The 25676-nt window shown below is 42.9% G+C and overlaps 3 protein-coding genes across 5 annotated transcripts; 1 reads left to right on the top strand and 2 right to left on the bottom strand.

Annotated features, from left to right (window-relative positions):
* Positions 1 to 966: 966 nt before the first annotated feature.
* Positions 967 to 1968, bottom strand: LOC108008473 (phenoloxidase-activating factor 2). The gene is made up of 2 exons (XM_017072332.4): positions 1826 to 1968; positions 967 to 1761 (listed from the first exon to the last, which is right to left on the bottom strand). The coding sequence occupies exons 1-2, from the start codon at positions 1895 to 1897 to the stop codon at positions 1015 to 1017; spliced, it is 819 nt and encodes a 272-aa protein (XP_016927821.3). The 5' UTR covers positions 1898 to 1968; the 3' UTR covers positions 967 to 1014.
* A 2013-nt stretch (positions 1969 to 3981) lies between these two features.
* Positions 3982 to 11066, top strand: Glyp (glycogen phosphorylase). The gene is made up of 4 exons (XM_017089631.4): positions 3982 to 4410; positions 8286 to 8814; positions 8883 to 10489; positions 10748 to 11066. Exons 1-4 carry the CDS (start codon positions 4168 to 4170, stop codon positions 10898 to 10900), a joined length of 2532 nt encoding a protein of 843 aa, XP_016945120.1. The 5' UTR covers positions 3982 to 4167; the 3' UTR covers positions 10901 to 11066.
* Positions 11067 to 11518: 452 nt separating this feature from the next.
* tho2 (THO complex subunit 2-like protein) lies at positions 11519 to 19616 on the bottom strand. Of its 3 annotated transcripts, none has more exons than XM_036822796.3 (15): positions 19230 to 19616; positions 18855 to 19023; positions 18429 to 18676; positions 18232 to 18365; positions 17714 to 18114; positions 16903 to 17652; positions 16449 to 16838; positions 16043 to 16390; positions 15393 to 15986; positions 14646 to 15336; positions 13988 to 14575; positions 13888 to 13934; positions 12075 to 12249; positions 11952 to 12017; positions 11519 to 11837 (listed from the first exon to the last, which is right to left on the bottom strand). In XM_036822796.3, exons 1-14 carry the CDS (start codon positions 19460 to 19462, stop codon positions 11965 to 11967), a joined length of 4821 nt encoding a protein of 1606 aa, XP_036678691.3. In that variant the 5' UTR covers positions 19463 to 19616; the 3' UTR covers positions 11519 to 11837; positions 11952 to 11964. The 3 variants fall into 3 exon arrangements, with proteins under 3 accessions (XP_036678691.3, XP_016942525.3, XP_016942530.3); XM_017087036.4 differs by having other exon boundaries at positions 11974 to 12017; XM_017087041.4 differs by having other exon boundaries at positions 11974 to 12017; positions 13888 to 13931.
* Between the last annotated feature and the right edge of the window lie 6060 nt (positions 19617 to 25676).

The raw sequence follows: 25676 nt of genomic DNA, 5'->3' as shown, positions 1-25676 counted from the left end.
TAAGGATTGAAGTGAAAATCAGTTAATTTACCTGCCAATCCGACCCTTATCAACTACAAGATTTATCAGACGTCAAGATAATGTACACCTGTCTTTTGTTTGAGTGTGAAAGTCAGTGGGCGGTGGGCGTGTCGGGGAGCTGTTAATGATGTTTGGCAACTTCAACTCCGCACCGCACACACACACACACATGACCACAGGCAGCCATACACACGCACACACACACACGTGGAGGACACCTTCAGCATCCAATTAGCGGCAAAACGAGTTTCAGGATCTCTCACACACACACACACATTATACGTCCATTCACATCCATTTGGCATCTCTTTCCCACCGCACTCGCGCTCTTTCTAACAAGCACTCGAACCGCTCTTTTTTCACACGCAAAGGCAACTCACATATGTTTCCTGTATTTGTGGCACCTGCACAAACACACACACTCACACACGCCTTTGTGCAGCGGCAAACAAACAAACAACAACAAACAAGTAACGTGCAAAAAATGAAAAATGGCAACACTTTAACTTTTGAACGGCGTTTCACCCACAAAACTCCCCACACCCCCCTCTCTAGGTTTCAGCTACCTGCCGTCCTTCAAAAGCGAATTTTTTAGCCGAGATTATTTTTGTTTGCTTTTTACACTTAGCGAAAACTTGACAAAAATCGTGGTAGGTAAAAAAGAAAATATATCGTAACTACAATGAATAAATATTGGTAATTATAGCCTATATGTAAAATTATTGATGATCACTCAGTATCACTCAAACACCATGTTGTATATATAATATGAACATATATATACGTTCAGCTGATAAGTCTAAAATGCTTTATTTCATTTCTCAATTGATAACACCAATTGACCACCTCTCAATTTTCTTAGAATTGGAATGATTGATTTGCTTTTTAAAAAAGTCGTGCATTCTTTGCGTGATTGTGACATAAGATACTGGACTGAAGAAATAATTATAATTTTTACATAACATTTATTTGAGTCTCATTAAAATCTTCAATCTATTTGGGAACGTAGTTAGCTGGTAACCTAAGCTGGTATTGAATCCAACCTCGCAGACTGAAGACATCCGTATAGATGGTGGGGGTATTATCTCCTGGCTTGCGAGATCCCCAGTTGACCACACCCACCTGTGCGAGGTTTGGGGGGTTTTCACCTATTCTGCAAACCACGGGAGCTCCACCGTCGCCACTGCAATCCTTTCCCTGTAAACCATTGGCACAAAATTGTCGAGTGGATATTGGCCGGCCCAACAATTGCTGGCATGTAGGATTTCCGATTATTTCTATTTTGGTATTTTTAAGGATGGTGGGATAATCCTTTGAGTTCCACTCCTCCTTGCCCCAGCCATTGAAGAAACATGACTTCAGTTGGACTTGTCCTTCACCCACGTACAAGGCAATTGTTTGGATGTTCCTTGTCATCGTAACTTTAGACTTCAAAATCAGCAAGGCCACATTGTTTTCTGCGTTGTACTTGTTGAACTGTTCGTGTGCAACTATCCTTAAGACCTCAAGATCCACATGCTGCTGATCCTGCGTGGTTGAAGTATCATTTTCGCCAGCGCGCACCATCAATTCATTTTCTGATATATCATTTAGGATATGAACGGCAGTGAGAACCACATTGGGTTTAATCAGAGATCCCGATCCGATGTACCGAGTTATTAAATCGTCTTTGTTCAGCACGGCCACCACCCAAGGAAATTTTTCCAAACTATCTGGGCTTCTACCGCCGTAATGTTGGTTCTGTATGCCAATTATTAAGTTGTATTAATACCATTATAATTTTATTTTATTTTTTCAGATTTACCTGGTAAACATATTGTTGTCCGATCGCAAAGCTGATCAGCAGCGGCAGAAGAAACGTGAAAAACAAAGTCATCTCTTGACAAAGTCTCCGGCGCTAATGATTCAAAGCATATTGAAAATACTTTCATAACTCAAAGCTTGGCTTATCAGGAGTGAACTGAAACAACTCATATTTATAAAAATTCATGTCCCTCTCTCGCAATTGCTACAGCTTGTATAAAAGTAGATTAAAAATATTGTTGCGATTTCAGAATGTATTTTGACAAGTAATGAGTCATACATTTAGATGATAGCATTATGTTTCTTTGTTTTCAATTATTATTATTATTATTTCAATTATTTGTTTAAGTACATAATTTAAGTATTTCTTGGAAAAATATGATACGACGATATCTCGAATAATATTTGAGTATAATAACCGATATTTCTCTCAGTGAACTTTTTTTGCGTCTAAGTGTAACTTTTGCATAATACTTGTAGATGAATACGAAAAAAGGAAAAACAAAACATAGTGCATATGTGCGAGGAGTCAACAAGCGTACGGTTGGCGGGATTCTGCAGATTCCAATTAAGTTTTCAATTTTTAGCAGACAAGCTTATGAATGATGACGTTCACTTCGATGGCCGCTCACTTGGCAAATGTCCAAAAAGGTTTTCCTTTCGCTTTCCATCTACAAAATGTGCTAATCATTTTCATTTGCAACGAAATAAGCGAACAAATGGCAAACACAAGAAACAAGCAGCGCCTTGGTCCCTTGGAATTTTCCCCCATTTTCCTCGGCACCTTTCAAGGACTTTTTCCGCATGCATTGCCAAGTAGTTGAACATGGTAGTGCTATTATGGGAAGTAATAAACAAGAAATGGAATAACTTAATTCTTCAGATGGAATTGCAGATGCCCTTTGTCCTGTGATTTGCATTTGTTGATAAAGTCGAGAAAAGAACAACATTTATTTGTCCTTATAGAAAACAAATTCAAAAATATATTAAATAAACCTAAAAGACTTATGGAAATCTAGAATTTAAGAGTTTAATTTAAAGTTCTGATACAATCTTTTGTAATATTAAAACAAATGATTTTTATGATCAATTTGGAAATTCAATCCAAAAAAATTAATTATTCTTATTTAATGATTTTATGTCAACATTTTTTAAAAGTATTTTTTAAACTAAAAAAGTATTTCTTTACGACACAATAGTATCTTTTAGACTGAAAAGTATCTTGGAGATACAAAAGTACCTACATTTAAAATACAAACCAATCTTTCAGATACAAAACTATCTTTTAGATTGTAATATTTTAAACTCGAGGCAAGTTGGCAGCTCCAAAAAGTAGCCCGCCAAACTGCTCCCCCCACTGAACAGCTGTTTACAAAGCTCCCTTTTGACAGACGTCTGTTCTCAAAGCTCCAACCCGTTCCAGAGGGCGCCACCCACCCATTCCTTCGCCTGATGCTAAGCAAGAACAAAAAGCATACAGACTCAAGATGAAACAAAAACACAAAATATAACACAAATACGCATGTATGACCTTCGCACAAGGTGACTGGGGCAAGAGCGCAAAAGAAATATAGAGAGAGGGAGTGAGAGCGAGTGAGCGTTAGGGAGAGTGGGGCGATGCAATGCAAAATATTAACTAAAGCTAAGGTAAAGTGAGAGCAATGCAGCGGCGAGATAAGAACCGCTGTGTCAGCAAGGCACAGTGGAACGGTTTCTAAAATCAGGTTGCAAAAAGGTATATCAGAAATAAATATTTTTATATTACCAGTAACTTTTATATAAATAATTCTAGTAACGGGCTAAAGGTAAATTTAAATTTTTTAATTAAAGTTCAATAAAATAAAGTTTCTAAATATAACTAATAGAAAGTTACAATTACAAAAGAAGCTAAATTTTTTAGTCAGAAGTCCTTCCGATATATTTGTAGGTTATGCTGAGTTAAGAGCAAACATTATAAAGTTTGGGGGATAGATATTATAGTTTTTTTTAACATTTTGAAATTCTTAATATATGGTAATCAGCGATAGCAACGAAACCCAACCACTGTGCGTCGGGAGTTGTTTACAAGAGTGCCCAAGAATGAGCGCCAATTGAGCGGCGAAAGCTCTGGCGGAAAAAGCTCCGGAAAGTATAACGAAAGTATAAAGTGAGAATCGCTCCGGTTTTTGCTGCGAACGGTCGTCTGTTCAGGTCTGGGTTGTGTCTATAGTCTCCGTCTCCACTTCGCTGTCGCACACGCAAACGGGTCTCCGCCACACACACGCGCACCCACGCAACGGAATCACCGAACTATATAGAACTACCATAGAGGAGGCCTGATCAGAGGGATATAACTAGGACACCATGTCGAAGCCCCAATCGGACGCCGATCGGCGCAAGCAGATCTCGGTGCGCGGTATCGCCGAGGTGGGCAATGTCACCGAGGTGAAGAAGAACTTCAATCGGCACCTGCATTACACCCTGGTCAAGGATCGCAATGTGTCCACCCTGAGGGACTACTACTTCGCCCTGGCCAACACCGTCAAGGACAATATGGTGGGCCGTTGGATTCGTACACAGCAGCACTACTACGAGAAGGATCCCAAGGTGAGTTTAAGTCGGCTTAACCAGTCCACCCATTTATTGATTTTACTCCATGGAATTTTCCAAAAAAAATGGTAGGGCAACCTAACCTATCTTTGTAAAAGTTCCGGCTCACTATATCGGATTTATCCTACCTTGGGACTTCCAAAACAGTTAAAAAATTTCCTTTATATATAATTTTTCTAAATTTTTTTTTTGGCTATTACGACATTTTTTCAGCCTGCTCCATTCTCTTTTTTTTCGCTGCCGATTTATTCCCCAATGCGCTTTGGCCAACGAATTTACAGTGAACCCCCGGCCGAAGGAAATCCCAAATTTTTTATTAAAGCTCTCCAAAATAATTTATTATATAAAATACTTCAAAACTCTGATAAGTTTTATTAGAATCAATATTTATCATATTATTCCATCTTGGAATTTTTGAGAGGACAATATTTTCAAACAGAATTTTCTATTCAACATGAGAACTGATGTTCTGAGGTCATTGACTTATTGACTCCCCGTTTAAAAAATCTATTTCGGTTTCAGTAAACTAAAATAAATTTCGGATTTCTAGGAAATTAAGATGTAGTTACTTCTTCATCCACATTAATTAATCGGATTTGTATTTCAAGCGTTCACTGTATTTCTGCACTTTCTGCTTTTCCTGCATTTCCCACGCTTTCGTTGTTTTGCTACTACATAATTGTTTCGTTTCATTTAATTATCCGCGAAATAACCAAAAAACAAAGACTGCAAATGGGATCAATGCCAAGAAATGCGCCAAAATAATGTGTGACACTTTCACTGCAACAAATTGCAAAAGGTGCTACAAAAAAGCCGGCGAATTTAGCAACAACCACCCCTTATTTTCCGCTCCTATTCGAGAATTTCACCCCGCCAGCTGCCGAAGCAACCAAACCTTAAAAATAGATCTTCATTAAGCAGCTGTCGCTAAGCTACTTCTATATCTATGCAAACATGTTTATGAGTTTTTGAAAAATTAAATTCCCTAGGGCCTTGGCTCACTAATTTTCTCAACGATTACCCCAGAAAATGCAGCTTTAGTAATAGCAAGTGTGCACTTAGCATTGTATCCATCAGATACACAATATGTATATATATATATCCAAACACGTGCCCGAAGCGTGAGCTTTTCATTTGCAAATTTCTTAGCATCGGCAGCTAAACATGTTTGTCCTTGCCTGAATGTCAGCTTAAATCACTTTCAATTTCTTTCCATAAGCCCCCCAAAAATGTATCTATTAATTTTCCATTGACTCGACCACTAGAAGTTCAAGCTATATAAAGTTTTGGGTGATAAATATTTTCAATTTAACTAATTTGTGGAAACTGCCATGACGGCGACACACATATTTTCAAGGTCAATCAAAGGTTATTAACAACAACCAACTGACAAAAATATCAAAGAAAATTTCCCCCATTTATATTTTTTTTTTCTCTGTGAGTTTTTATTTTGGCTACAATTTCGGTTGCTATTCGTGCGCATATATAAACCTATATATATATTTTCTTTTAGTTCAGGTTGTGGAACTTTTATAGGCCCGATTTTGTTTAGTTGTCCCCCTACATGCAATTACCTCACGCAACCATCTGAACAGAAAGAGAAATGTATCTAGCTAGTTGTCGATTGTATCTTACGGATACTTAACAGCTGTTGTTATGCGTAGCGCAGTACTTAGAGTTAATTGAAGACAACTTGGCATCCATTGGATTCTGCGGCAATTTATGCAAATTGAAGAAAGTTCAGCGGGGTGGATAGCCACACAAAAGAGTTATTTACTTCCCTGTAGTTTTCCACAAGTCAGGCTAGTCAGGCCTACCAAATCGAAAAAAGTGTTTCACTTATCACCCACATGGAAACCCAATTAAAAGCGTTTAGCTATCAGATCAATGAATGTTCAATGTCAGGGTAGCAAAACTATCGCATTTCCAACTTCCTATGCACATCTGTCATTTATTTATTGCATATAGGTAAAAAACAATAAACAACAAATGCAAACAAATATCGTTGTTGTTGAGGCGTTCTTTATCAAAGCCGCAAAAAACATATGTCTGGGCTCTAATTCGACCGTAGAACTAGCTACAACGAATTTGAAAGACCCTACACACCGAATATATGGGAAAAATATCACCACCGGCAGTTGAATGACTTCGAAAGCTTTTTATGGATCTAAGAGATTACTCACGGTTTGTTGTGGAGCTCCGTATTTTCGATTAGATAAGCTAAATAGGTTATTCACATTTTTTTTGGGTGCAGAGGAAAGGTCATGCTTAGAATCGGTTTCAATGTTCGGTAATCCCGATTTCATTATCTTGATATTTTCGCAATTCTTATCGTCTTGATTCGTTTGAAGATTATTCGTAAAAGGTTTCTAATGAATTTTAATTATACCCTTAAGAGTACATTGTAGATCTATGTAATTATCATATTTGCAATCTACAAATTTCGAAAATATCATATGTTGTCACCATGTTTCCTCATCAACTCTTAAGAATAAGTAATATTATTTCTTACATAAATGATCTCATGAATAAGTGACACCTCACATTTCAAAATTTCAAAGTCATAGGAATAATTCATAACCTACATTACCTTCATTAATAATTCTATATCCCTATCTAATTATTACCAATGTTACCTTTTATCAGATTACATTTAATTTTCATGCAATAATTAACACATCTTCTTTAAACCAGTTCATATTTACACCATTACCTTACTTAGTAAAAATATCTTATATGTTAAAAAGGTTGCAAAATATTCCTAATCGAAAATCCCCGGATTCTATATAGGCGCCATAACCCCTTTCACCTACAAATATGCACATAGAAACACGCTACCCAAACATTTCGCACTAATTAGCTATAGTTTTGTTGCCCGATCCCGTAGCATCAGACATCTGAAATCACCATGCGCCAGAGGTATGCGTTTTAGGGCATAGATTACATAGGTAGACTGATAAGAAACAGGATTAGCATACCATGGAAGCCATTAGCTATTAACTGGCGACACTGTCAGCGATGTTGTCGTCAATAGTGATTGGTGATCCGTGATCGATCGATGATTAGGTGAGCATTGGGCATTGATAATAATACCGGTCCCGATTCCGAGTTATATAGATTCATGCTTTGCCATGATGTTTGCCCAGCATGCAAAGTGCAGCCTGCCATCTATTGATAGCCGTGCTGTTGCCATTAACCCAATAAATGCCCTCGTAACATCGATCGATAGATTTGAACTGAATCGATCCGGTGATTGTGAATGCCTTCCTCTATTTATAGTTTTCCATTTGGTTTGCCCTGAAATTACCGGCTGATTTTTTCGCTGATAAGGTGTTATGCCGTTGGGAACCGTAAAATGAGAGCTGGGTGACCTTCTGGCCAAACATAACTAGGTCTTGGCGCCCATCTTATCAGGACTTTGATGAAATATGCACTGTACAGTTGAGCCTGGAATGTTGGGACCTTGCACTTGGCTGATCATTACGGAAATTCACGACCAAACTGGTTTTTAAATTAGTTTAATAATCCCACTCTCTTAGGCGCTCCGATTATTGCTCTTCACTGCTTTATTCTGCTCTTTAACCTACTTAACTTTTTAAGTTTAGGATTTTATCTATTTCGAAATATAGTAAAACAAATTGATTGCGAATATCCCAATTTATGTTGAAATGTAAGATACATTGCATTAGGTATAAAATATGACTTTTCAAATTATCAAAAAACTACCATGTCAAAACTCTTTTAATATTCTATATTAATAAATTTCATGACTCATGCTAAAAATTCCGTTTTGTAACTTAAGTCGTTCATTTAACTGCCAATAAACTGTATTGTAAACCAATTAACTAATGATATCCCCTCTATCTTTTTAGCGCGTCTACTACCTGTCGCTGGAGTACTACATGGGTCGCTCCCTGACCAACACCATGATCAACTTGGGCATCCAGAGCGAGTGCGAGGAGGCCATGTACCAGCTGGGTCTGGACATTGAGAATCTGGAGGAGATGGAGGAGGACGCCGGTCTGGGTAACGGTGGTCTGGGTCGTCTGGCCGCCTGTTTCTTGGACTCGATGGCAACTCTGGGCCTGGCCGCCTACGGCTACGGCATCCGTTATGAGTACGGTATCTTCGCCCAGAAGATCAAGAACGGTGAGCAGGTGGAGGAGCCCGATGATTGGCTGCGTTATGGCAACCCCTGGGAGAAGGCCCGTCCCGAATTCATGCTGCCGATCAACTTCTATGGCCGTGTGATCGACACGCCCGAGGGAAAGAAGTGGGTTGATACCCAGAGGGTGTTTGCCATGCCCTACGACAACCCGATTCCCGGATACAACAACAACCACGTGAACACGCTGCGTCTGTGGTCCGCCAAGTCGCCCATTGACTTTAACCTGAAGTTCTGTAAGTATCCATTCGATATGTACCCTATATACGTAAGCTACAATAAACCTTTCTTTATCCATCTCCAGTCAACGATGGTGACTACATCCAGGCCGTGCTGGACCGTAATCTGGCTGAGAACATCTCCCGTGTCCTGTACCCCAATGACAACTTCTTCGAGGGCAAGGAGCTGCGTCTCAAGCAGGAGTACTTCATGTGCGCCGCCACGCTGCAGGATATCATCCGCCGTTACAAGGCCTCGAAATTCGGATCCCGGGAGGCGGTTCGTAACACCTTCGATCACTTCCCAGACAAGGTGGCCATCCAGCTGAACGATACCCATCCATCGCTGGCCATCCCCGAGCTGATGCGCATCCTGGTTGATGAGGAGCACCTCACTTGGGAGAAGGCATGGGACATCACCACGAGGACCTGTGCGTACACCAACCACACCGTGCTGCCAGAGGCCTTGGAGCGCTGGCCCGTATCCCTGCTGGAGTCGATCCTGCCACGTCATCTGCAGATCATCTATCACATCAACTTCCTGCACATGGAGAATGTGAAGAAGAAGTTCCCCGACGATCTGGACCGCATGCGTCGCATGTCGATGGTGGAGGAGGATGGCGAGAAGCGCATCAACATGGCCCATCTGTCCATTGTGGGCTCCCATGCCGTCAACGGTGTGGCTGCCATCCACTCGCAGATCCTGAAGGACTCGCTGTTCCATGACTTCTACGAAATGGATCCCAAGAAGTTCCAGAACAAGACGAACGGTATCACCCCGCGTCGTTGGTTGCTGCTCTGCAATCCCGGTCTCTCCGATCTGATTGCCGAGAAGATCGGTGACGAGTGGCCAGTGCATCTAGACCAACTGGTTGCCCTGAAGAAGTGGGCCAAGGACCCGAACTTCCAGCGCAATGTGGCCCGTGTCAAGCAGGAGAACAAGCTCAAGTTGGCCGCCATTCTGGAGAAGGACTATGGCGTCAAGGTCAACCCCTCGTCCATGTTCGACATCCAGGTGAAGCGTATCCACGAGTACAAGCGCCAGCTGCTTAACTGCCTGCACATCATCACCCTGTACAACAGGATCAAGAAGGATCCCACCGCCAACTTCACCCCGAGGACAATCATGATCGGAGGCAAGGCTGCTCCCGGCTACTATGTGGCCAAGCAGATCATCAAGCTCATCTGCGCCGTGGGCAATGTGGTGAACAACGATCCCATTGTGGGCGATAAGCTGAAGGTTATCTTCCTGGAGAACTACCGTGTGACTCTGGCCGAGAAGATCATGCCCGCCGCCGATCTGTCCGAGCAGATCTCCACCGCCGGCACAGAGGCCTCTGGTACCGGCAACATGAAGTTCCAGCTTAACGGAGCCCTGACCATCGGCACTTTGGACGGTGCCAACGTGGAAATGGCCGAAGAGATGGGTCTGGACAACATCTTCATCTTCGGCATGACCGTCGATGAGGTGGAGGCCCTCAAGAAGAAGGGCTACAATGCCTATGACTACTACAACACCAACCCGGAGGTCAAGCAGGTCATCGACCAGATCCAGGGTGGCTTCTTCAGCCCCGGCAACCCCAACGAGTTCAAGAACATTGCCGACATTCTGCTTAAGTACGACCACTACTACTTGCTGGCCGACTACGATGCGTACATCAAGGCCCAGGATCTGGTATCCAAGACCTACCAGGTAAGAGGGTCCTTAATTTAATAATGGGGTTCAAGGGATCTAGTTATATGTGAGAAGTATTACCAAATTTTTTTTTTAATTTTAAATTCTTTATATTTTTTCTTTTAAATATTCTATATTTTAATATTTAAATAAAGTGGTAAATAAAGGGGTGTGATCTAAATTTAAAAAAGAATTTACAAGCTCAAGTAGTTCCCGAAAACAAGAGCATTCTTAAGTTTCTTTATCTAAAACCACTTTCTATCGTTTCAATTCCAGAACCAAGCCAAGTGGCTGGAGATGTCCATCAACAACATCGCGTCCAGCGGCAAGTTCTCGTCGGATCGTACCATCGCCGAGTACGCCCGCGAGATCTGGGGCGTTGAGCCCACCTGGGAGAAGCTGCCAGCGCCGGAGGATCCACAGAACTAAATCAATTTTCGATATTATTTTATTATTTATGTGCTTTACTTTTGTTAAAGTCAAAGTCCAATTTTAGGCGCCAAAAGCAAACAACTAAAACTAACCAAGTAAACATGGGCCACAGCCCCGAATTGTTAATATTTTATTAAATAAAAATCCAATATAAACAATTCAACTAGTTCTCTCATCACTGTGGAAACGCATCAACAACACCAACAACGGTACCTACCTAAAAAAAGACCTCAGGAACACTTTCAAAGTAAAAGAAAAATAAAAAACATTTAAAAATTTAATGGAAAAAGTTATAATAAACGTTAGTGGCAAGCTTGTTTAGATATCGGATCTGCGTGTTTTAAATCGAGATTAAACCTCAAGTTCAACTGTTATTTGTAAAAAATAATTTAAATTGAATAAAATTTGATTCGAAATATAAATATGGCATTTTTAGTTGGCTTTGGTGTGGTGAATGAAAAAAACTCGCGTTTTATATCTTAATCTGATGGCAAATATACAACTTTATTATGGACATAAGATCAATATTCTAACACAATTTATTTATATCTTGGGGAATGGAATCAATAATTAAATTTGAAGGCTCTTACAAGTCCCATTAAATGAACACAAAAGTTTAGTAATTTTTACAATGTAATTGTTTGGATTTCTCTTTTTAAAATAGTCACTAAAAAATTGTAAACGTTTCAAAATTATTTCGCTCTTTGTTACATAATTTCTCTTGATGGACAAGCTATTCAAAACTCTTTAAAAATTAAACAAAATGCGCTCCACAATGCACAGAACGGGGGAGCAACATCCCCGACTGTTTTTAGTAGTTAACTCTGGAGCGAGTCGATTTGCTGATGTACTGTCGGTCCTCGCCCCGCGAACTGCTGCCACCGCCTCGTTCTCTATCGAATTTTTCATGTGAACGCTCCCGCGGTGACTTTTCCTATAGAATAATACATATTTTAGTTATGCTCGAGCTTAGAAATTCAAAACAGATTGTAAACGGTGCAGCAACCTCTGCTGCACCACTACAACCTGATTTGTTGCTTCAATTTACCAGAAATTCGACGTTAACTCACCCTATGCCGCTCTCTGTCCCGTATTTCTTCTTCACCGTTTTGTGCTAAAAAATGTTCGTTCTTGAAAGTCTTGAACATCCGGTAAATGATTCTTGCCTCACCTTCGCGCCGACGCTTATGTTCGTTGCTGTTTGACTCCTCGGTGCGATCGCGCTTGCGCCCCAGCTTGCGATCCTTTCGAGCGTCTCGTTCCTCATCCGACAGTTTGTCCTTATTACGCTCCTTGGTCTTGAGACCGCGAGCCTTCTTCACGCTGTCCACCAGTTCCTCCACCTTCTGCAACGGCACAGGATTAATGGTTGTAAAAACATATTGAAATTCTTGCCTCCGCTAAAACTTTACAAAATGTTGGTCTATCTACTTAAAACTGGAACAGAATCGGTTTCTGTTACTATACAACTGTATCGGTGTTGCCCGAGTCCGTTTATTGTCCTATGTCTAATATGGTTTTTTAAATCCGTCGGCCCCACCACGCGCCCTTCACTTACCAGTGCGCAGTCTCAACATCAACGTATTAACAACTAAACTGGGCTGCACAGGTAACGGCAGGTAGGTAATCAGAGTCGCGGAGGTGTCGAAGATCCATTGGGTTTCGTCCGGATTTTGGGGATGCCAGCATAGCCGATGTTGGAGTATTATTAACGAAGTTTGGCAGCAAGTGTTCCACGTTAGGATATTTAGATGGCACTGTCGTCTTATAACAATGTTGATAGTTAATTTTTACAGTTGTCAATCGGATCCGTACACATTATTATTGATGATTCGGAATATAAAAGTATAGGTTGTCCAATTGTTAATGTTGATAATTCATGTTTTCAGTTGTCAAACGCATCCGTGAATATTGTTGTTGATGATTCGGAATATAAAAGTATAAAGTTATCCATTATTTGTTCCATGGCACTTCAGTTTAATGATTCCAAGTGTAAAACTATAAGTTTATCCAGTATTTGTTCTAAGTCACTCCAGTATGTTAAACGCTGCTATTAAATCCAGATGAAATTTTTACTGCAGATGTTCGTCTTCTAAAGGCTCCAAAAAAGGTTAACTTCCAGTTCGAAAGATTTGTAGATTTTGTTCCGATTTTGGATCGTTTCGCTTTTCGAGTTTAACTGTTTGACCATCAGAAGATAGCAAAGTGATGATAATATAAGTACATTATTCCGGAATTCCATTATTTTTGTTAGGTTTTTCGCCATATATATACTTCATTACATTTGTGGAAAATTTCACAATATATTAAAGACTTTTGTTGTTACGTATGGCAATTGTAGTTATTGATGATGTCGCTTGATGATTTGCCGTCATTTTTTTCCTTTGTAGATTCAGTGACAGCATCCAGAATAAAAACGCCGCTGATTTCTTCTTCCTTTAATCTCAAGGGGGGTTTTTCAATAATTCCTATGTCGTAAACTTCTTCCTCGATCGATTATCCTCGGCGCTTCCAGCGATTGTCGTCTTCATGGTCCCAATACTTCAGTTCGGTCCGTTAATTAAAAAACTACTCTTAGCCTATTACAATTAATTAACAAGTTTAAATAAAAAAAATTGTTTTTCTTTTTAAAGATGATCCTGTCACATTGGTCTAAAAAGTTTCACTTTTTGCTTATATCTAATCTTAATAATAACACCCCAAAGTGTACTAAATTTGATACTTAGAACTAAGGAATATTTCAGATGAGAACGAAGTCCACCGCATCAGTATATAAGTTTTGATATTTTTTAGGGTGGTGGGTTCGTTGTTGGTTGGTTGATTTTGGAGTCGCAGAGTAGAAGTTGGTGTTGCAAATCGGTTTATGTCTCCCTGGCTCAATCAGAACTTCGTGTATTTGCCCTCCAGATTTGATCGTCATCGTAGTGTTGTTTTATATTGTTGTTGTCTTAGCGTACTTATGTCTGCAACCATATGCTACTAACCTTTGAACTGCTGGTTGACGATTCCAATTTGCGACGCTTTGAATCTACTAAAATGAATGGTTACATATGAAGTGCCCTATTAAGCAGATAAGCTTCGAACCTTTTTCGTATTCAATGGTCTCATGGCTACGTTGCCGATGCTGCATTGAACCGTTGCTTTCGTTGGATACGGAGCTGAGATCTCTCATACGTCCCTCAAACTCCTCATAGTGGCGATTATCGGTGTTGCCAACCAGATCCACCGTCTCGACGCCATCTCCGTGCCGATTGCGCTCCTCACCGCCGCGGCGCGATGTCTTCTCGCGCTTTCGCTGCTGTGCTTCCAACTCGTCCAGACGCTGGGAGCGCTCCCGCGACCGCTGATGCTGCTCGGCTTCTGTTCGCTCCTTGACCCTCACCGTATCCCTGGAGCTGCGATGACTACTTATGCTGGCGTGACGCAGCTCGTGCTGATCCTGCCTTTCTCGCTCCACATCCCGATTGCGGCTTTCACTCTGTCTGCTGCCATTGCTACCGTTGTTTGTCTGCTCTAGCTGCTCGTCCTTGCTGCGGGATTGGGATTCCCGTGGCGCAGGCAAATCACGTTGCTTGCTCTCACGATCGTTATTGGAAGCCGCTGATGTCGTTGTAGACACCAAACTGACGCTGTTGCCCTCGCTTTTTATGCTCTTCGAATCGCGGAGGGGAGCTAACAAAAATATTGATTTAATAATTAGTTTGCTTAAATAATTTTCGTAAATTAAATTATTTTTTCTTACCTGCTTTCGCCTCTGGCTCCTTGGTGCCAGACTTCTGTTCGTTGCTATAAAAGGGAGCAGCTCCGCTGGTCCCCTTCGTTGCTTGTGCAAGCAGCGGTGGCGATGTGGGCGATAATTTCTCCACCTTGATGGGAGTGCTAGGTGCACCAGCACTGGCTGGCGACTCCTTGCTGGACCTCTCGGCCATCTGGTGGAAATCGCTCTCCTTCAGCATGTGGGGAGTCTTCAGCTTTAGCTGACCAATGTAGCTAGAGGCAATGGCATACAGATCCGGCCGTTTTGTTTTCTCCTCCTCGCGCACCTTGTCCACCTTACGCTCGATGATTTGAGCCAGCTTGGCAAGAACCGGATAGTGAGGCAGGATTCGCATCAGGATAATAAGTGCATTTCGGATCTGCATGAAGTCCTTTGAGTCCAAGCAAAAGACTATAGCCTTGGTGATCTTGTAGTGCCACTTGTGGCATACATGGCGATAGTTCTCGTAACCAACGTGATCGTTAGCCTCTGAGAACTGATTGCTCACACGGAACTTGGTCACGAAACCAGGATAGTTGGCGCACTCTTTGTTAAAAACAGCCTGATCCGCATGCCATCTCATCACGGTCTCTAGCATGGCGCACAGGAAACGACCATAACGCGTGGCCTCTCCTTCCGTGCACGAAGTAACCGAATAGGTGATGTCGCAGAAGATCTAAAATATAAAATAGAGTTATTGTAAAATATAAATATATATTAAGTAATATTTACCCGATCGTAGCACAGCAAGGTAGAAAAGTTTGAAGTCTTGAGGTTGTGTATAGCGTGCACGAACTTGGCGCAGTAAAGTGCATCCAGAGCAGTGAAGGTGCAACGCGGGAAAAGGCAGAGCTGCAGGAACTGCGTGATTGTGTCATTCTTAGCCGACTTGGCGGATCGAAGCAGGAACCAACTATCCTTCTGCTCCTGCAACCGCTGCGAGATCTTGTCCACGTGCTCGTGCTGCTTCTTGCGCTCGTCATTCAACTTCTCCATTAGCGCGATGTACCGCTCCTGTTCCTTCTTGTTCTTAGATTGGTTCGAGTCCTTGCCCTCGGCCGCCTGCTGTGCCAGCTGTTTCAGCTTTCCAATCTCCCGCTGATAGCTGTCGTTCGGAACATGCAGGTCGTACATGCTCAGACTCCAAAAGGTTACCAGGAACTGCGGACTAATGTCCTCCCACACCTTGGCACTGTGCAGTGGTCGAACGGACTCCACAATGGGGTTCATGATTAGCTGCGTGGCCTCCAAATACTTTTGCAGCTTTTGGGTCGTGGTCAGCTTCTTGGCGTTCGGATCAGCCTTGCGCAGTTGGTCGTATTTTTGCTGTAAAAAGGTTAAGGCTTAAAAATACAAACCTTAATTAGGTTTCACAGACTTACGTTGATTTGATGAGTGAACATTGGTCTGGCTAGGAAGAAAGCCACATCTGTATTGATGTGGTACTCTCGCAGCATGGTTATAATAGAGGGCAACCGCTCCACATACTCATCAACCGAATAAGTGGACCCTAGGAAGGTACCAAACTGGACAAGGGTGTCCTGGCACTGATCGTAGAGGTTTCCCACCAACTTTAAATGACTGTGCGCCGCCGTCTCGCGATAGATCACGCAGTGCTTTTGCTGGGCCATCAATAGGCAAATGGCCACAGCGAGATCATTGTTGGCCAATGCCTCCTTCAAGCGATTAGACGACTTTTTCGTATTCCTAACTTGGCTAAAGTAACCAGCCTGTAATAAGAAAGAAACTCGTTAAGATATAGTATTTAAAATTATATAAGATATTTACCTCTCCCCTGAGCTGTTCGCCACCACACATGGCCTGCAACTGATCATTGGTCATCTCCTCACAAGATTCCACGCCAGCCATCTTGTGTACGATCTCTCGCAAAATGAGTAGGTCCAGGCTCTTCTGTGATTTCAGCTGATTAGCCACATACTGCAGCAATCCACTCAGCTCGATGCTGTACTTCTTGTAAATGGTGCCGCAGAAGGAGGCCAAGCTTTGAAGCCACAAGGATAAAGACGTGCCATCATCCTTGAACCTGAGACGACCCGTTAACGTCAGGGACTCGATGATACAGTAGCCCAGACAGTCAAAGGAGAGGGCAGTAAGATACTTGAGCATGTCACAGACGGGCCCAATGAGATTGTCATAGATTTGTATTTGCAATAGGATCTGTTGCAATGGAAATGGAAATTAAGAAAAAAGCCATTGACAAAATAGCTTATATTAGACTCACATAATCGAACAGCAGTCCTGGAGCACAATGGCTGTACTTGCCAACCAGGCGACCCAGCTGTTTAACGTTCTCCTTGCTCACTCGCTTCATCAGCGCCTTGATATCCCGCTGAGCCAATCCACACCGCCTAATCAAATTCGGATGCAGCTGGTAGCTATCGTTCTTCCAACGTGCATACAAGCTATAACGGAAATGGTACGGGAAATACTTGAGCACTGCCCAAATCTCCTCGGACATCGAGCAGTTGTTGTCCAGGTAGAGAAGAGAGGGTAGAATGCAGGCATCCAGCGAGCTCATAATGTCATAGTAATGCTGCTCCGCCTCCGAATTTGGAGGTGGTCCATTCAAGCTATCCACGCCCATCTCCACTACTAATTTCCGCATAATACGTATTAACTTGTACATCAGCACTGTATCGTAGTGCATGGCGGGTCCCAAGACATTAGCCATCGGCCAGGTGTACTTCCGCAAATCGCTGAATTCCTTTGCCTGCATCTTGGCCAACAACTTGGTATCGTCGTACAAGCGATTTCGACTCTGTCTCCTTCCGGCAGGTGCTTTAAAGCACTTCTTATAGTACACGTTCTCCACGGAAAGGTGAATCAGATCAGCAATCGCGCGGGCAATGGGTTCCTGAAGTACGACAGCCTGCTCCGGTAGCTTCTGGATGATCTTGTAGGCGTTCTCCCAGTCACCAACTTTAAGTAGAGCCTCGCAGAGACCAAACTTTTGATTGACATTGTATTTTTCCTGGATAAAAATGGTCATGTTATTAGTGTCGCCCCTTTTAGTACCTTTTTACTATCTATACCTCATTAAATTTCTTAACCGAGGGTGGCGGTGGGGGATCCTTTTCGTCCTCCTTCTTATTGGTTTGGATGAGGTTGAGCTTGCGCACCATTTCCCTGGCATCCGCCAACTCCTCCTCCCAGTCTGCCTTGATGCTACCGTCGTTTGGAGTCAACCACACATAGACATCGTTCAGCGCAATGACGCCGTGCTTTAGCAAAAGGGCGCAAACATGATATAAAGAGCGGGGCGTGCGGGAGTCCTTAAAGTGGCAGAACTTGTATCCGAGGACCTCGCAAATTATGGCACCGGTGGGCATATAGCTGCGCAGTAGGGGAATAAACAAGTTCCAGCGATCAGGCCGAGTCTCAAATGACTCGATAATAATGTCCAGAACGCGATTGGGATCCAGGTTGAAGCAGCCTATGAAAGGGATTTAATCAACATATATACAACATTCTAGGAGCCCTATTATCTTTGTGGCCCGATTACTATCGATTGCTATTACTTAGACCCAATATGTAAAAGCAAATGTATTACCTATAAGGGATTTAATGATGTCCATAATGCTCTCTGGCGTGGTGTTCTCATCAAATTCTTGATTCAGCTCTGTAATAAGCTTGGCAAAGCCTTCGCTCTCCTCACGGAAAAGGTTAAAACGACGCTGCTTGTAGCTTAAAAATGGTAAGGAAAAATTACATAATAAATCAACCAAAAATTACTGTTATAATACATACTACAACTTGGTTTTGACCTTGATGAACTTAGAGTAGAAACTCTTGTTCTTGACAATTCCCGCCTCCTGCAGCGTATCGATTTCCAATCGCTCCTTTAACAGACTTTCTGGAACCACCTTGTCCAAGTCCTTGACCAGTTGCACGAAGGCATGTCGCACCTCTTGAAAGTCATCGGTAATGAGAGAGGTTTCGCTGTCCAGAATGTTTATTACGTCCACTATAAGGCTGGGAAAGTCCGCATGGAGGGCCTGAGAAAAAGGTATACATTGGACTTATTATCACCCTCTAAGGTTGAGGTTTTAAATATTACTTTCAGAATTAATCAATCAATTTAAAATATTATAGTCAACATATACAGCTAACAAAGTAATGTTCTTCATATCTTTTAGAAAGACATAAGGAGCCCTATAAAGTTTTCCCACTCACCACGACTTCCAGGAGCAGATGGAGCACCAGGTCCTTCTTGTGGGTGTGGCGCAGGGCCTGCCAAAGGAGCTGGTAGATGGCATGGGAGATGCCCTGCTTAAACTCCCCGTTCTGGTCGTAGACGGGCGAATCCGTCGCATCCTGCAGCTCCTGCTTGAGGTACTTCAGGCTAGAAGTAAACGTTTAATTTAGCTAGATGATATGGAAGAACACACAGTGGGTCCAAACAGTCGACACAAGAGCGCGCGCGAATATCCAGCAGCAGGACACAGACTGATGGCAGCCACTGTACTGCGAGTGTGTGTGCGCGTTTGCATATATGTATATCTCTGGCTGCGTTTGTATCGGTGTCTGAGCGTGGAACCACACACGTACAATTCGCTTCGTCCGGATTTGTCAAAGTGCTTGAAGATGTCCAGATTGAGGGAGCCGGGTTCCTTGCCGCCCGATCCGCTAGCAGCTCCGCCGTTTGTGTCCGACGACTCGGATGTCCGGTTTTCCGCCGTCGCCGCTCCATCGCCTCCTCCACCGCCGCCACCACCATCCTGCGTTGCCGTAACGCTCTTCAGCTTCTTGAGCCGCCGTATCCGCTCTGTGGATCTCTGCATCCTCGGATCAGGTGAAACACGCGGGCGCTTTGCTGCGGGGGCTGGTTTTTGCTCCCGAATCGATTAGATCGCTGTACTAGTAGCAATATTTCCACAAATTTTCACACTTTATGTTTAAGCAGTGCCACAGTGTGACCGTTTCGCGACGAATCTAAATGCCAGGCGGCGAGCCGAAAATGTCCTACGACTTCCGAAGTCGGCTGACCTTACTTTGGGAACGCTTGATACGAAACATATATGGTTTGAAATGTTTTTCAAATGTACTATTTAGAAACTATTAAAATTGTTTATGTTTTTGTACGGTTGTAAAGAATTCGAATATTTTCTCATATATTTGTTTTTCCTTTTTTAACAATGAAATAATAAAATTAGAAACACAGCTGTACACTTTATTCGCCGGATGAAAAGTCCCCGGTCTGACCCATAGACGGCGTTACTAGATTTTTTTCCATATGATTTTCATTCAGTACCAACCTTCAAACGATACGTGTCGAAATTTGACAGCAATCGGACAATTAGTTCGGGAGTTATAGTGATTTGAGTGAAGCTACTTTTGTTATTGTTGAAAAGATGGAAAAAAAAGAATTTCGTGTGTTAATAAAGTATTGCTTTTTGAAAGGAAAAAATACAGTTGAAGCAAAAGCGTGGCTTGATGAAGAGTTTCCGGGGTCTGCACCAGGAAAATCAACCATCATTGATTGGTATGCTAAGTTTAAACGTGGTGAAATGAGCACTGAAGACGGTGAACGCAGTGGACGCCCAAAAGAGGCTGTTACCGACGAAAACATCAAAAAAATCCATAAAATAATTTTGAACGACCGTAAAATGAAGTTAAGCGAGATAGCAGACATTGTGAAGATATCAAAGGAACGTGTAAATTAAATAATTAATTAATCCGTGTGCCGGCTGGCCGTCCGTCTGTAGAGGGGGTGAAGCTGGCTGGCAGAACGTCTGTAGCAGGAGGTCGGTTGACCGTAGTTGTAGCTGGTAATATCAGCCGCTGTGTGTGTTGTAGTCGGCCGGTTGGCCTGCGTCATCAACAGTAAATATATGACGATTAGGTTGAGAGGGTAACTGCCCTCTTTTAGCCCGCTGGCCTAGAGACTCAGACTGGGTGTAATTTCAATAAATCAAATACGGCGATGGCCGGAGTTTCAATTCGTGAGCGTTAGCTCTTTATTCTTTCAAATCAAAATGAGAACTGAACTTAAAGCTAACATAAAAAGGGACTCATAGCGGCCACTCCAATGGGTAGTGCTTGCCGGCTATGCACGGGCTTCCGGCCAGACGCTGTGTCAGCAATTTGGCCGGAGCGAGCTTTCGGACGATCGGTCATTGCCGTCGCCCGGTTAACTTACTTAGTTAACTACTCCCCCCTCAGAATTAAGGCCGTCCTCGGCCGACCCTATTTGGGCGATCATATCTGCTATTTGGGCCGTAGTTCTCCTGGCCTGGATGACTCGCCGATAGGTGAAACCGACGCAGATCAACGCGCAACATATTGCTGCTGCCACCAGTACTATCTGATGTGAATGATAGTCGTTGATATTCTCCCCGACTCTCTTTATGTGTTCCAGATTACGTTCACTCAAGCGGTGAAGGTATGGAAGACTGAGGATGTTGTGCTCCATAGTGATATTCAGGGAGGGCGAGCTGGCTACTCCTGGGACCCTCTTCTGGGCCCTGTCATTATTGACATATCGGGTTTCATTAACCACGGCACTCTCAATAAAGGTAATGAGATGCGTGCCTCGTATGTGGATGTAAGTGCCATTATCTACACTCACACGTGCCGGACGATCGTTTACAATTATGATGCCTTCATCTACGCGAGTAATTGGATGTAGATCGCTGTGCTGGATGTCACAGTGCGCTATGCCTCCAGCGTGGAGCTCTTGTGCGCACGACCTTCTTACCGCCAGCTGGCAAAATGTGGCTCCAGATGTTGTGGAGCAATTGTTGACCGTATGAATTGCTCCATTGCAATCAGCTATTATTTTGTCCTCCAGCCTGAGCATCGTGTCATGATGGGACACGGGAAAAACAGTGATTTTAATACAGGATGATTTGATTATTGGAAATTTGATGACAAAATACAAAAGGTTATCGGACTGTAATATTTTAACGGAAGCAACGGACAATAGGTCTTTGATGGGGGTATCTGTGGGCTCTTCTATCCATATATCTTCTAGGTCTGCATGATCTAGTATACTAGGGCTCACAATGTTGGCCTTAGCTAAAGCAATCGCTAGCAATAAGTTTTGCAGCTCCATACTAATCATTCTATTTCGGGATAATAACATCTCATAAAGATGCCCCGTGTCAACTTGGGTTCCCTTGGCTGACCTCAGAAGTTGGTTGACGGTGGAAGTAATATTATTAATTTGGTCTTGTACTTTACTATTGATGTTTATCTGCCTATTGTTTGCATTTATTAACTGGAATTCATTAAATTTAATTTTTTCGAAATCCTCTGCATCTGGCGTTCCCGCCACTACTTTTAACGCCGCTCCTAGAAAATCCAAACTCCTAGCTACTCTGTGGTGGATGCTCAACGAGTCGAGCAGGTCACGCAGATGAGCAACATCGACAATCAAAAGTTTCTGCATGTGTGACTGGGGAAACATGCTGATCATGCCATTTGTTTCTTCCACCACGCGCCTATATTCTGAGAGATTCGCCGAGTGTGTGACGAACGCGAATTCTTCCCAAACTAAAATTCTACCATCAATGATGGGAATATATTTGGCCTGCGAGTAGTCCGAGACGTGCCCCGATGTTACGGTAAGCAGGACTAACAGGGATACGAATGCGAACCTGTAATATTGGATGTATTGTAGTGTTTGTTTAGAATATTGTAGCCCACCACCAAAGCATAAAGAAAAAAGCACAATTATAACAAAAACTTATACCGAGTGGATAGGGGTGAGAAAATATGGAAAAAAAAACTTATGCCAAGTGGCTAGGGGTAGACATTAGAAAAAATGAATTATTATCTAATGTTGTTCCTTGTGGAAAAGAAAACTTACGCCAAGTGGCTAGGTGTAAACGTTAGAAAAAATGAATTATTATCTAATGTTGTCCTTGTGGACCACCCTCCCCTTAATGAGGACCGTGGTCCCCAGGTCCGCTTCAACAGCTTTTTCCTCACACAGTGGTGTGAGTTTATTGCCAAGCCTTCGGTTCGACTTAACCAAAACTTTCTCGCCGACTTCGAATGTTCTGCATTGTCGGGAGGCATTTTCCCTAGCCCTGAGCGTGTTTTGCGCCCTAACAATCTTATTCTGGACGTCCGTCTGTGGGTCGTTTGGATGCTTTTGCATGATGTCGACTGGCCGTTTGTCGACGACAGAGTGAATTGATTTATTATATTTGGCGGTTGCCAATAAAATAATTTCCACAGTATCGGTTATCTTCTTGTCGATTTTTAGGCAACGAGCAAGCTCCAAGAGGGTGCTGTGAAAGCGCTCTACTTGCCCGTTTGAAACGCTATGAAGTGGTGGGGCATTTGCAATGCTGACGCCAAAATGGTTGTCAAGCATGGCTGAGATAGTGTGCGAGTTTAACGAAGGTTCATTATCGCAATAGACTACTTTAGCCCTAGGGAAAAAGTTCATGATTTGGAGTATGGCCGGTTTAAGATCCTCGATTGTCCTAGAGTGGACATGTTGCACAACTGCAAACTTCGAAAACTTGTCGATGCAAGTGAGGAAGTATTTCTTGTCTGTGGAAAAGATGTCGATATGTAGCAGTTCTCCCACATGAGAGGGGATCGGAGTCTCGCCTAACTCATGCTTCTTTGGGTGCCTATCGTACTTGGCTTTCGCACATGTTTTGCAGTTTGCTACAATCTCAGTGGCTAGCTTGGCCATCTTTGGAAAGTAGTACTCGGAGAGTATCTGCTTAACATTTTCTTGGGCCGATCTGTGAGCCCTGTTGTGCTCGACGGTGAGGATTTCCCGTCTTTCAGGAACTGCAAAAATATCCGTTACACGGTTTTTGCAATGCCAAAATTTGGTGGCTGGAAACTGCCGAACCAATTCGTCCTGTATCATTGCCAGCGTGGGCAAGTCACAATGAATGGCGTTTACACCCTTAGGAACGATTATATCTGCGAGTTCATCAAGTAATGACTCTTTGCAGGAGAAGTTAATCACATGCCGTCTCTTGTTTCCAAAGAGGACGAAGCTGCGTTTTAACGGAAAGCGTGCCTCCTCCAGAGTTATCTGGTTCTGGAAGCAATTCAAAGGCTTGTCCGTGGTTTCAATGGTATAGGTTAGCGACAGCTCACTGTGAATTGTGGCCGCGCTAGAAAAAGCCTCTTCCTCTTCCACAACGTTAAGTTGCTGTCTTGAGAGGGCATCCGCAACAAGGTTATCTTTGCCGGGTTTGTAAAAAATTTTAGCGCCGGACTCGTCGATGCGGGCTTTCCACCTCTTGATTTTCGCGTTCGGATTAGATTCCGACACTGCGAAGGTCAACGGTTGGTGGTCAGTAAAGATATTTATATCTTTGACTGCATACAAATAGTGGCGTAATTTGGCCAGTGCCCAAACTATAGCTAATAGCTCCCTTTCATTGGTAGCGTAGTTAACTTCCCTGTCCTTCAAGGTCCTAGAGATCATTGTTATGGGTCTCCCTTCTTGGGATAGGACTGCGCCAATGCCGTACGCTGAGGCATCCGTCGTTAGATCAAACGCCTTTTGGTAGTCGGGGTATCTGAGGATGACATCCTCGGAAGCCAGAATGTTACGCAGTTTTTGGAAAGCCTGCCGTTGGGGCTCGTTGAACTGCACCTGGATGTTCCTGGATCTGTGTCTACTGACACTTCCAAGTTCCCCTTTCAAAATATCAGTGATCGGCCGAGCTATGGACGCAAAATCTTTTATGAAGCATCTATAATAGCTGGCCAAGCCAAGGAATGACCTGACCTCGAATATGTTCTTAGGCTCTGGGAATTCCTGAATGGCTTTTATTTTCTCTGGGTCTGTGGTAGCCCCGTTATTGGTGACTATGAACCCTAAAAAGCTGACGCTTTTCTTGAAAAATCGTGACTTTTCTGTTGATACCCTCATATTTGCATCGTGTAGGCTCTTGAGAACCCAATCCACGTGCCGGATGTGGGAGTTTTCGTCCTCCGAAAAGACGATAACATCATCAACATAGACATAGCAAAATTTGCCAATCTGCTCTCGCAGTATGTCATCAATTGTTCTTTGGAAAATGCTGGCTGCATTTTTTAATCCAAATGGCATTCTACGAAACTCGTACTTTCCTCCGTTAACGGAAAAGGAAGTTTTTTCACGGTCGCATTCTGCCAGCGTGATCTGATGATATCCGGACTTCAAGTCCAGTGTTGTAAAATACTTGGCCTTGCCTAAGTTTCCTAATATCATCGAGATGTTCGGCATGGGGTATCGATCGGGTATTGTTTTCTCGTTTAGTTTGCGAAAATCCAATACCAAACGCATTTTTCGCCTGCCAGTTTCGTCGGTGCCCTTTTTGTCTACAACCCATATTGGGTTATTGTATGGGGATTTCGACTTTTGGATGATGCCATTTTTAAGCAGATCTTGGATTTCGCCATTTACAAAATCAGCTGCCCCCATTGGATATGGGTAAAGTTTGGCATAAATGGGCGTCTCATCAATGGTTCTGATGGTGGCAACCACCGACGTGTTGTAGGACAAGGCCTCATTGGGGTCTGCGAAGGTTTTTTTCCTGTCGCTGAGCATTTTTAAAAATGCTTTTCTGACCAAAGGTGGTGCATCTGAGCAGTCCACCTCAGTAAAATTTACATCGGGACATGTATGAAAGTCGATGCTCTCTACTTCCGTGCCCCATTTGAGCTGACCGGAGGCCAAACAAAGTGACACCCCTGCCTGTTTTAAAAGGTCAAGTCCGATGATTCCATCGAAAGAGGACAAATCTGGTAAAAGGAAGAATGTGGCTTTTAAGTTGAAAATTGACACGAAGCATTTCTTCGTGATATTGGTGACTCCATGGATCGAATGAGCTTTGAATGGAGCTTCTACCGGGCGGACACCTTTCAAACCTTCATATGGTCGGATGAAATTTTTGGACGCGCCCGTATCAACTAGAAATCTCATGTCAATCCCCGCTACTCTTCGTCTGATGACGGGTAGCAGGGATCTTCCCCTAAAAAATTTATGGCATCCGAGTCGTACTCGTTGATAGCGTCATCATCGATTTC

This window comes from Drosophila suzukii, chromosome 2L (genome assembly GCF_043229965.1).
Source record: "Drosophila suzukii chromosome 2L, CBGP_Dsuzu_IsoJpt1.0, whole genome shotgun sequence".
NCBI classification, from domain to species: domain Eukaryota; kingdom Metazoa; phylum Arthropoda; class Insecta; order Diptera; family Drosophilidae; genus Drosophila; species Drosophila suzukii.
The sequence above is the reverse complement of the archived record's forward strand: the minus strand, read 5'-3'. Positions and strand labels throughout refer to the sequence as shown.

What these genes read in the sequence shown, in the direction of transcription:
- LOC108008473 (XM_017072332.4), bottom strand. Translation starts at nt 1,897, where the DNA reads ATGACTTTGTTTTTCACGTTTCTTCTGCCGCTGCTGATCAGCTTTGCG. An exon ending in GACAACAATATGTTTACCAG is followed by an intron (nt 1,762 to 1,825) that starts GTAAATCTGAAA and finishes ATTGGCATACAG; the next exon opens with AACCAACATTACGGCGGTAG.
- Glyp (XM_017089631.4), top strand. Translation starts at nt 4,168, where the DNA reads ATGTCGAAGCCCCAATCGGACGCCGATCGGCGCAAGCAGATCTCGGTG. An exon ending in ACTACGAGAAGGATCCCAAG is followed by an intron (nt 4,411 to 8,285) that starts GTGAGTTTAAGT and finishes CTATCTTTTTAG; the next exon opens with CGCGTCTACTACCTGTCGCT. An exon ending in TGACTTTAACCTGAAGTTCT is followed by an intron (nt 8,815 to 8,882) that starts GTAAGTATCCAT and finishes ATCCATCTCCAG; the next exon opens with TCAACGATGGTGACTACATC.
- tho2 (XM_017087036.4), bottom strand. Translation starts at nt 19,462, where the DNA reads ATGCAGAGATCCACAGAGCGGATACGGCGGCTCAAGAAGCTGAAGAGC. An exon ending in ATCTGCTCCTGGAAGTCGTG is followed by an intron (nt 18,677 to 18,854) that starts GTGAGTGGGAAA and finishes CCTTTTTCTCAG; the next exon opens with GCCCTCCATGCGGACTTTCC. An exon ending in CGGTTAAGAAATTTAATGAG is followed by an intron (nt 17,653 to 17,713) that starts GTATAGATAGTA and finishes ATTTTTATCCAG; the next exon opens with GAAAAATACAATGTCAATCA.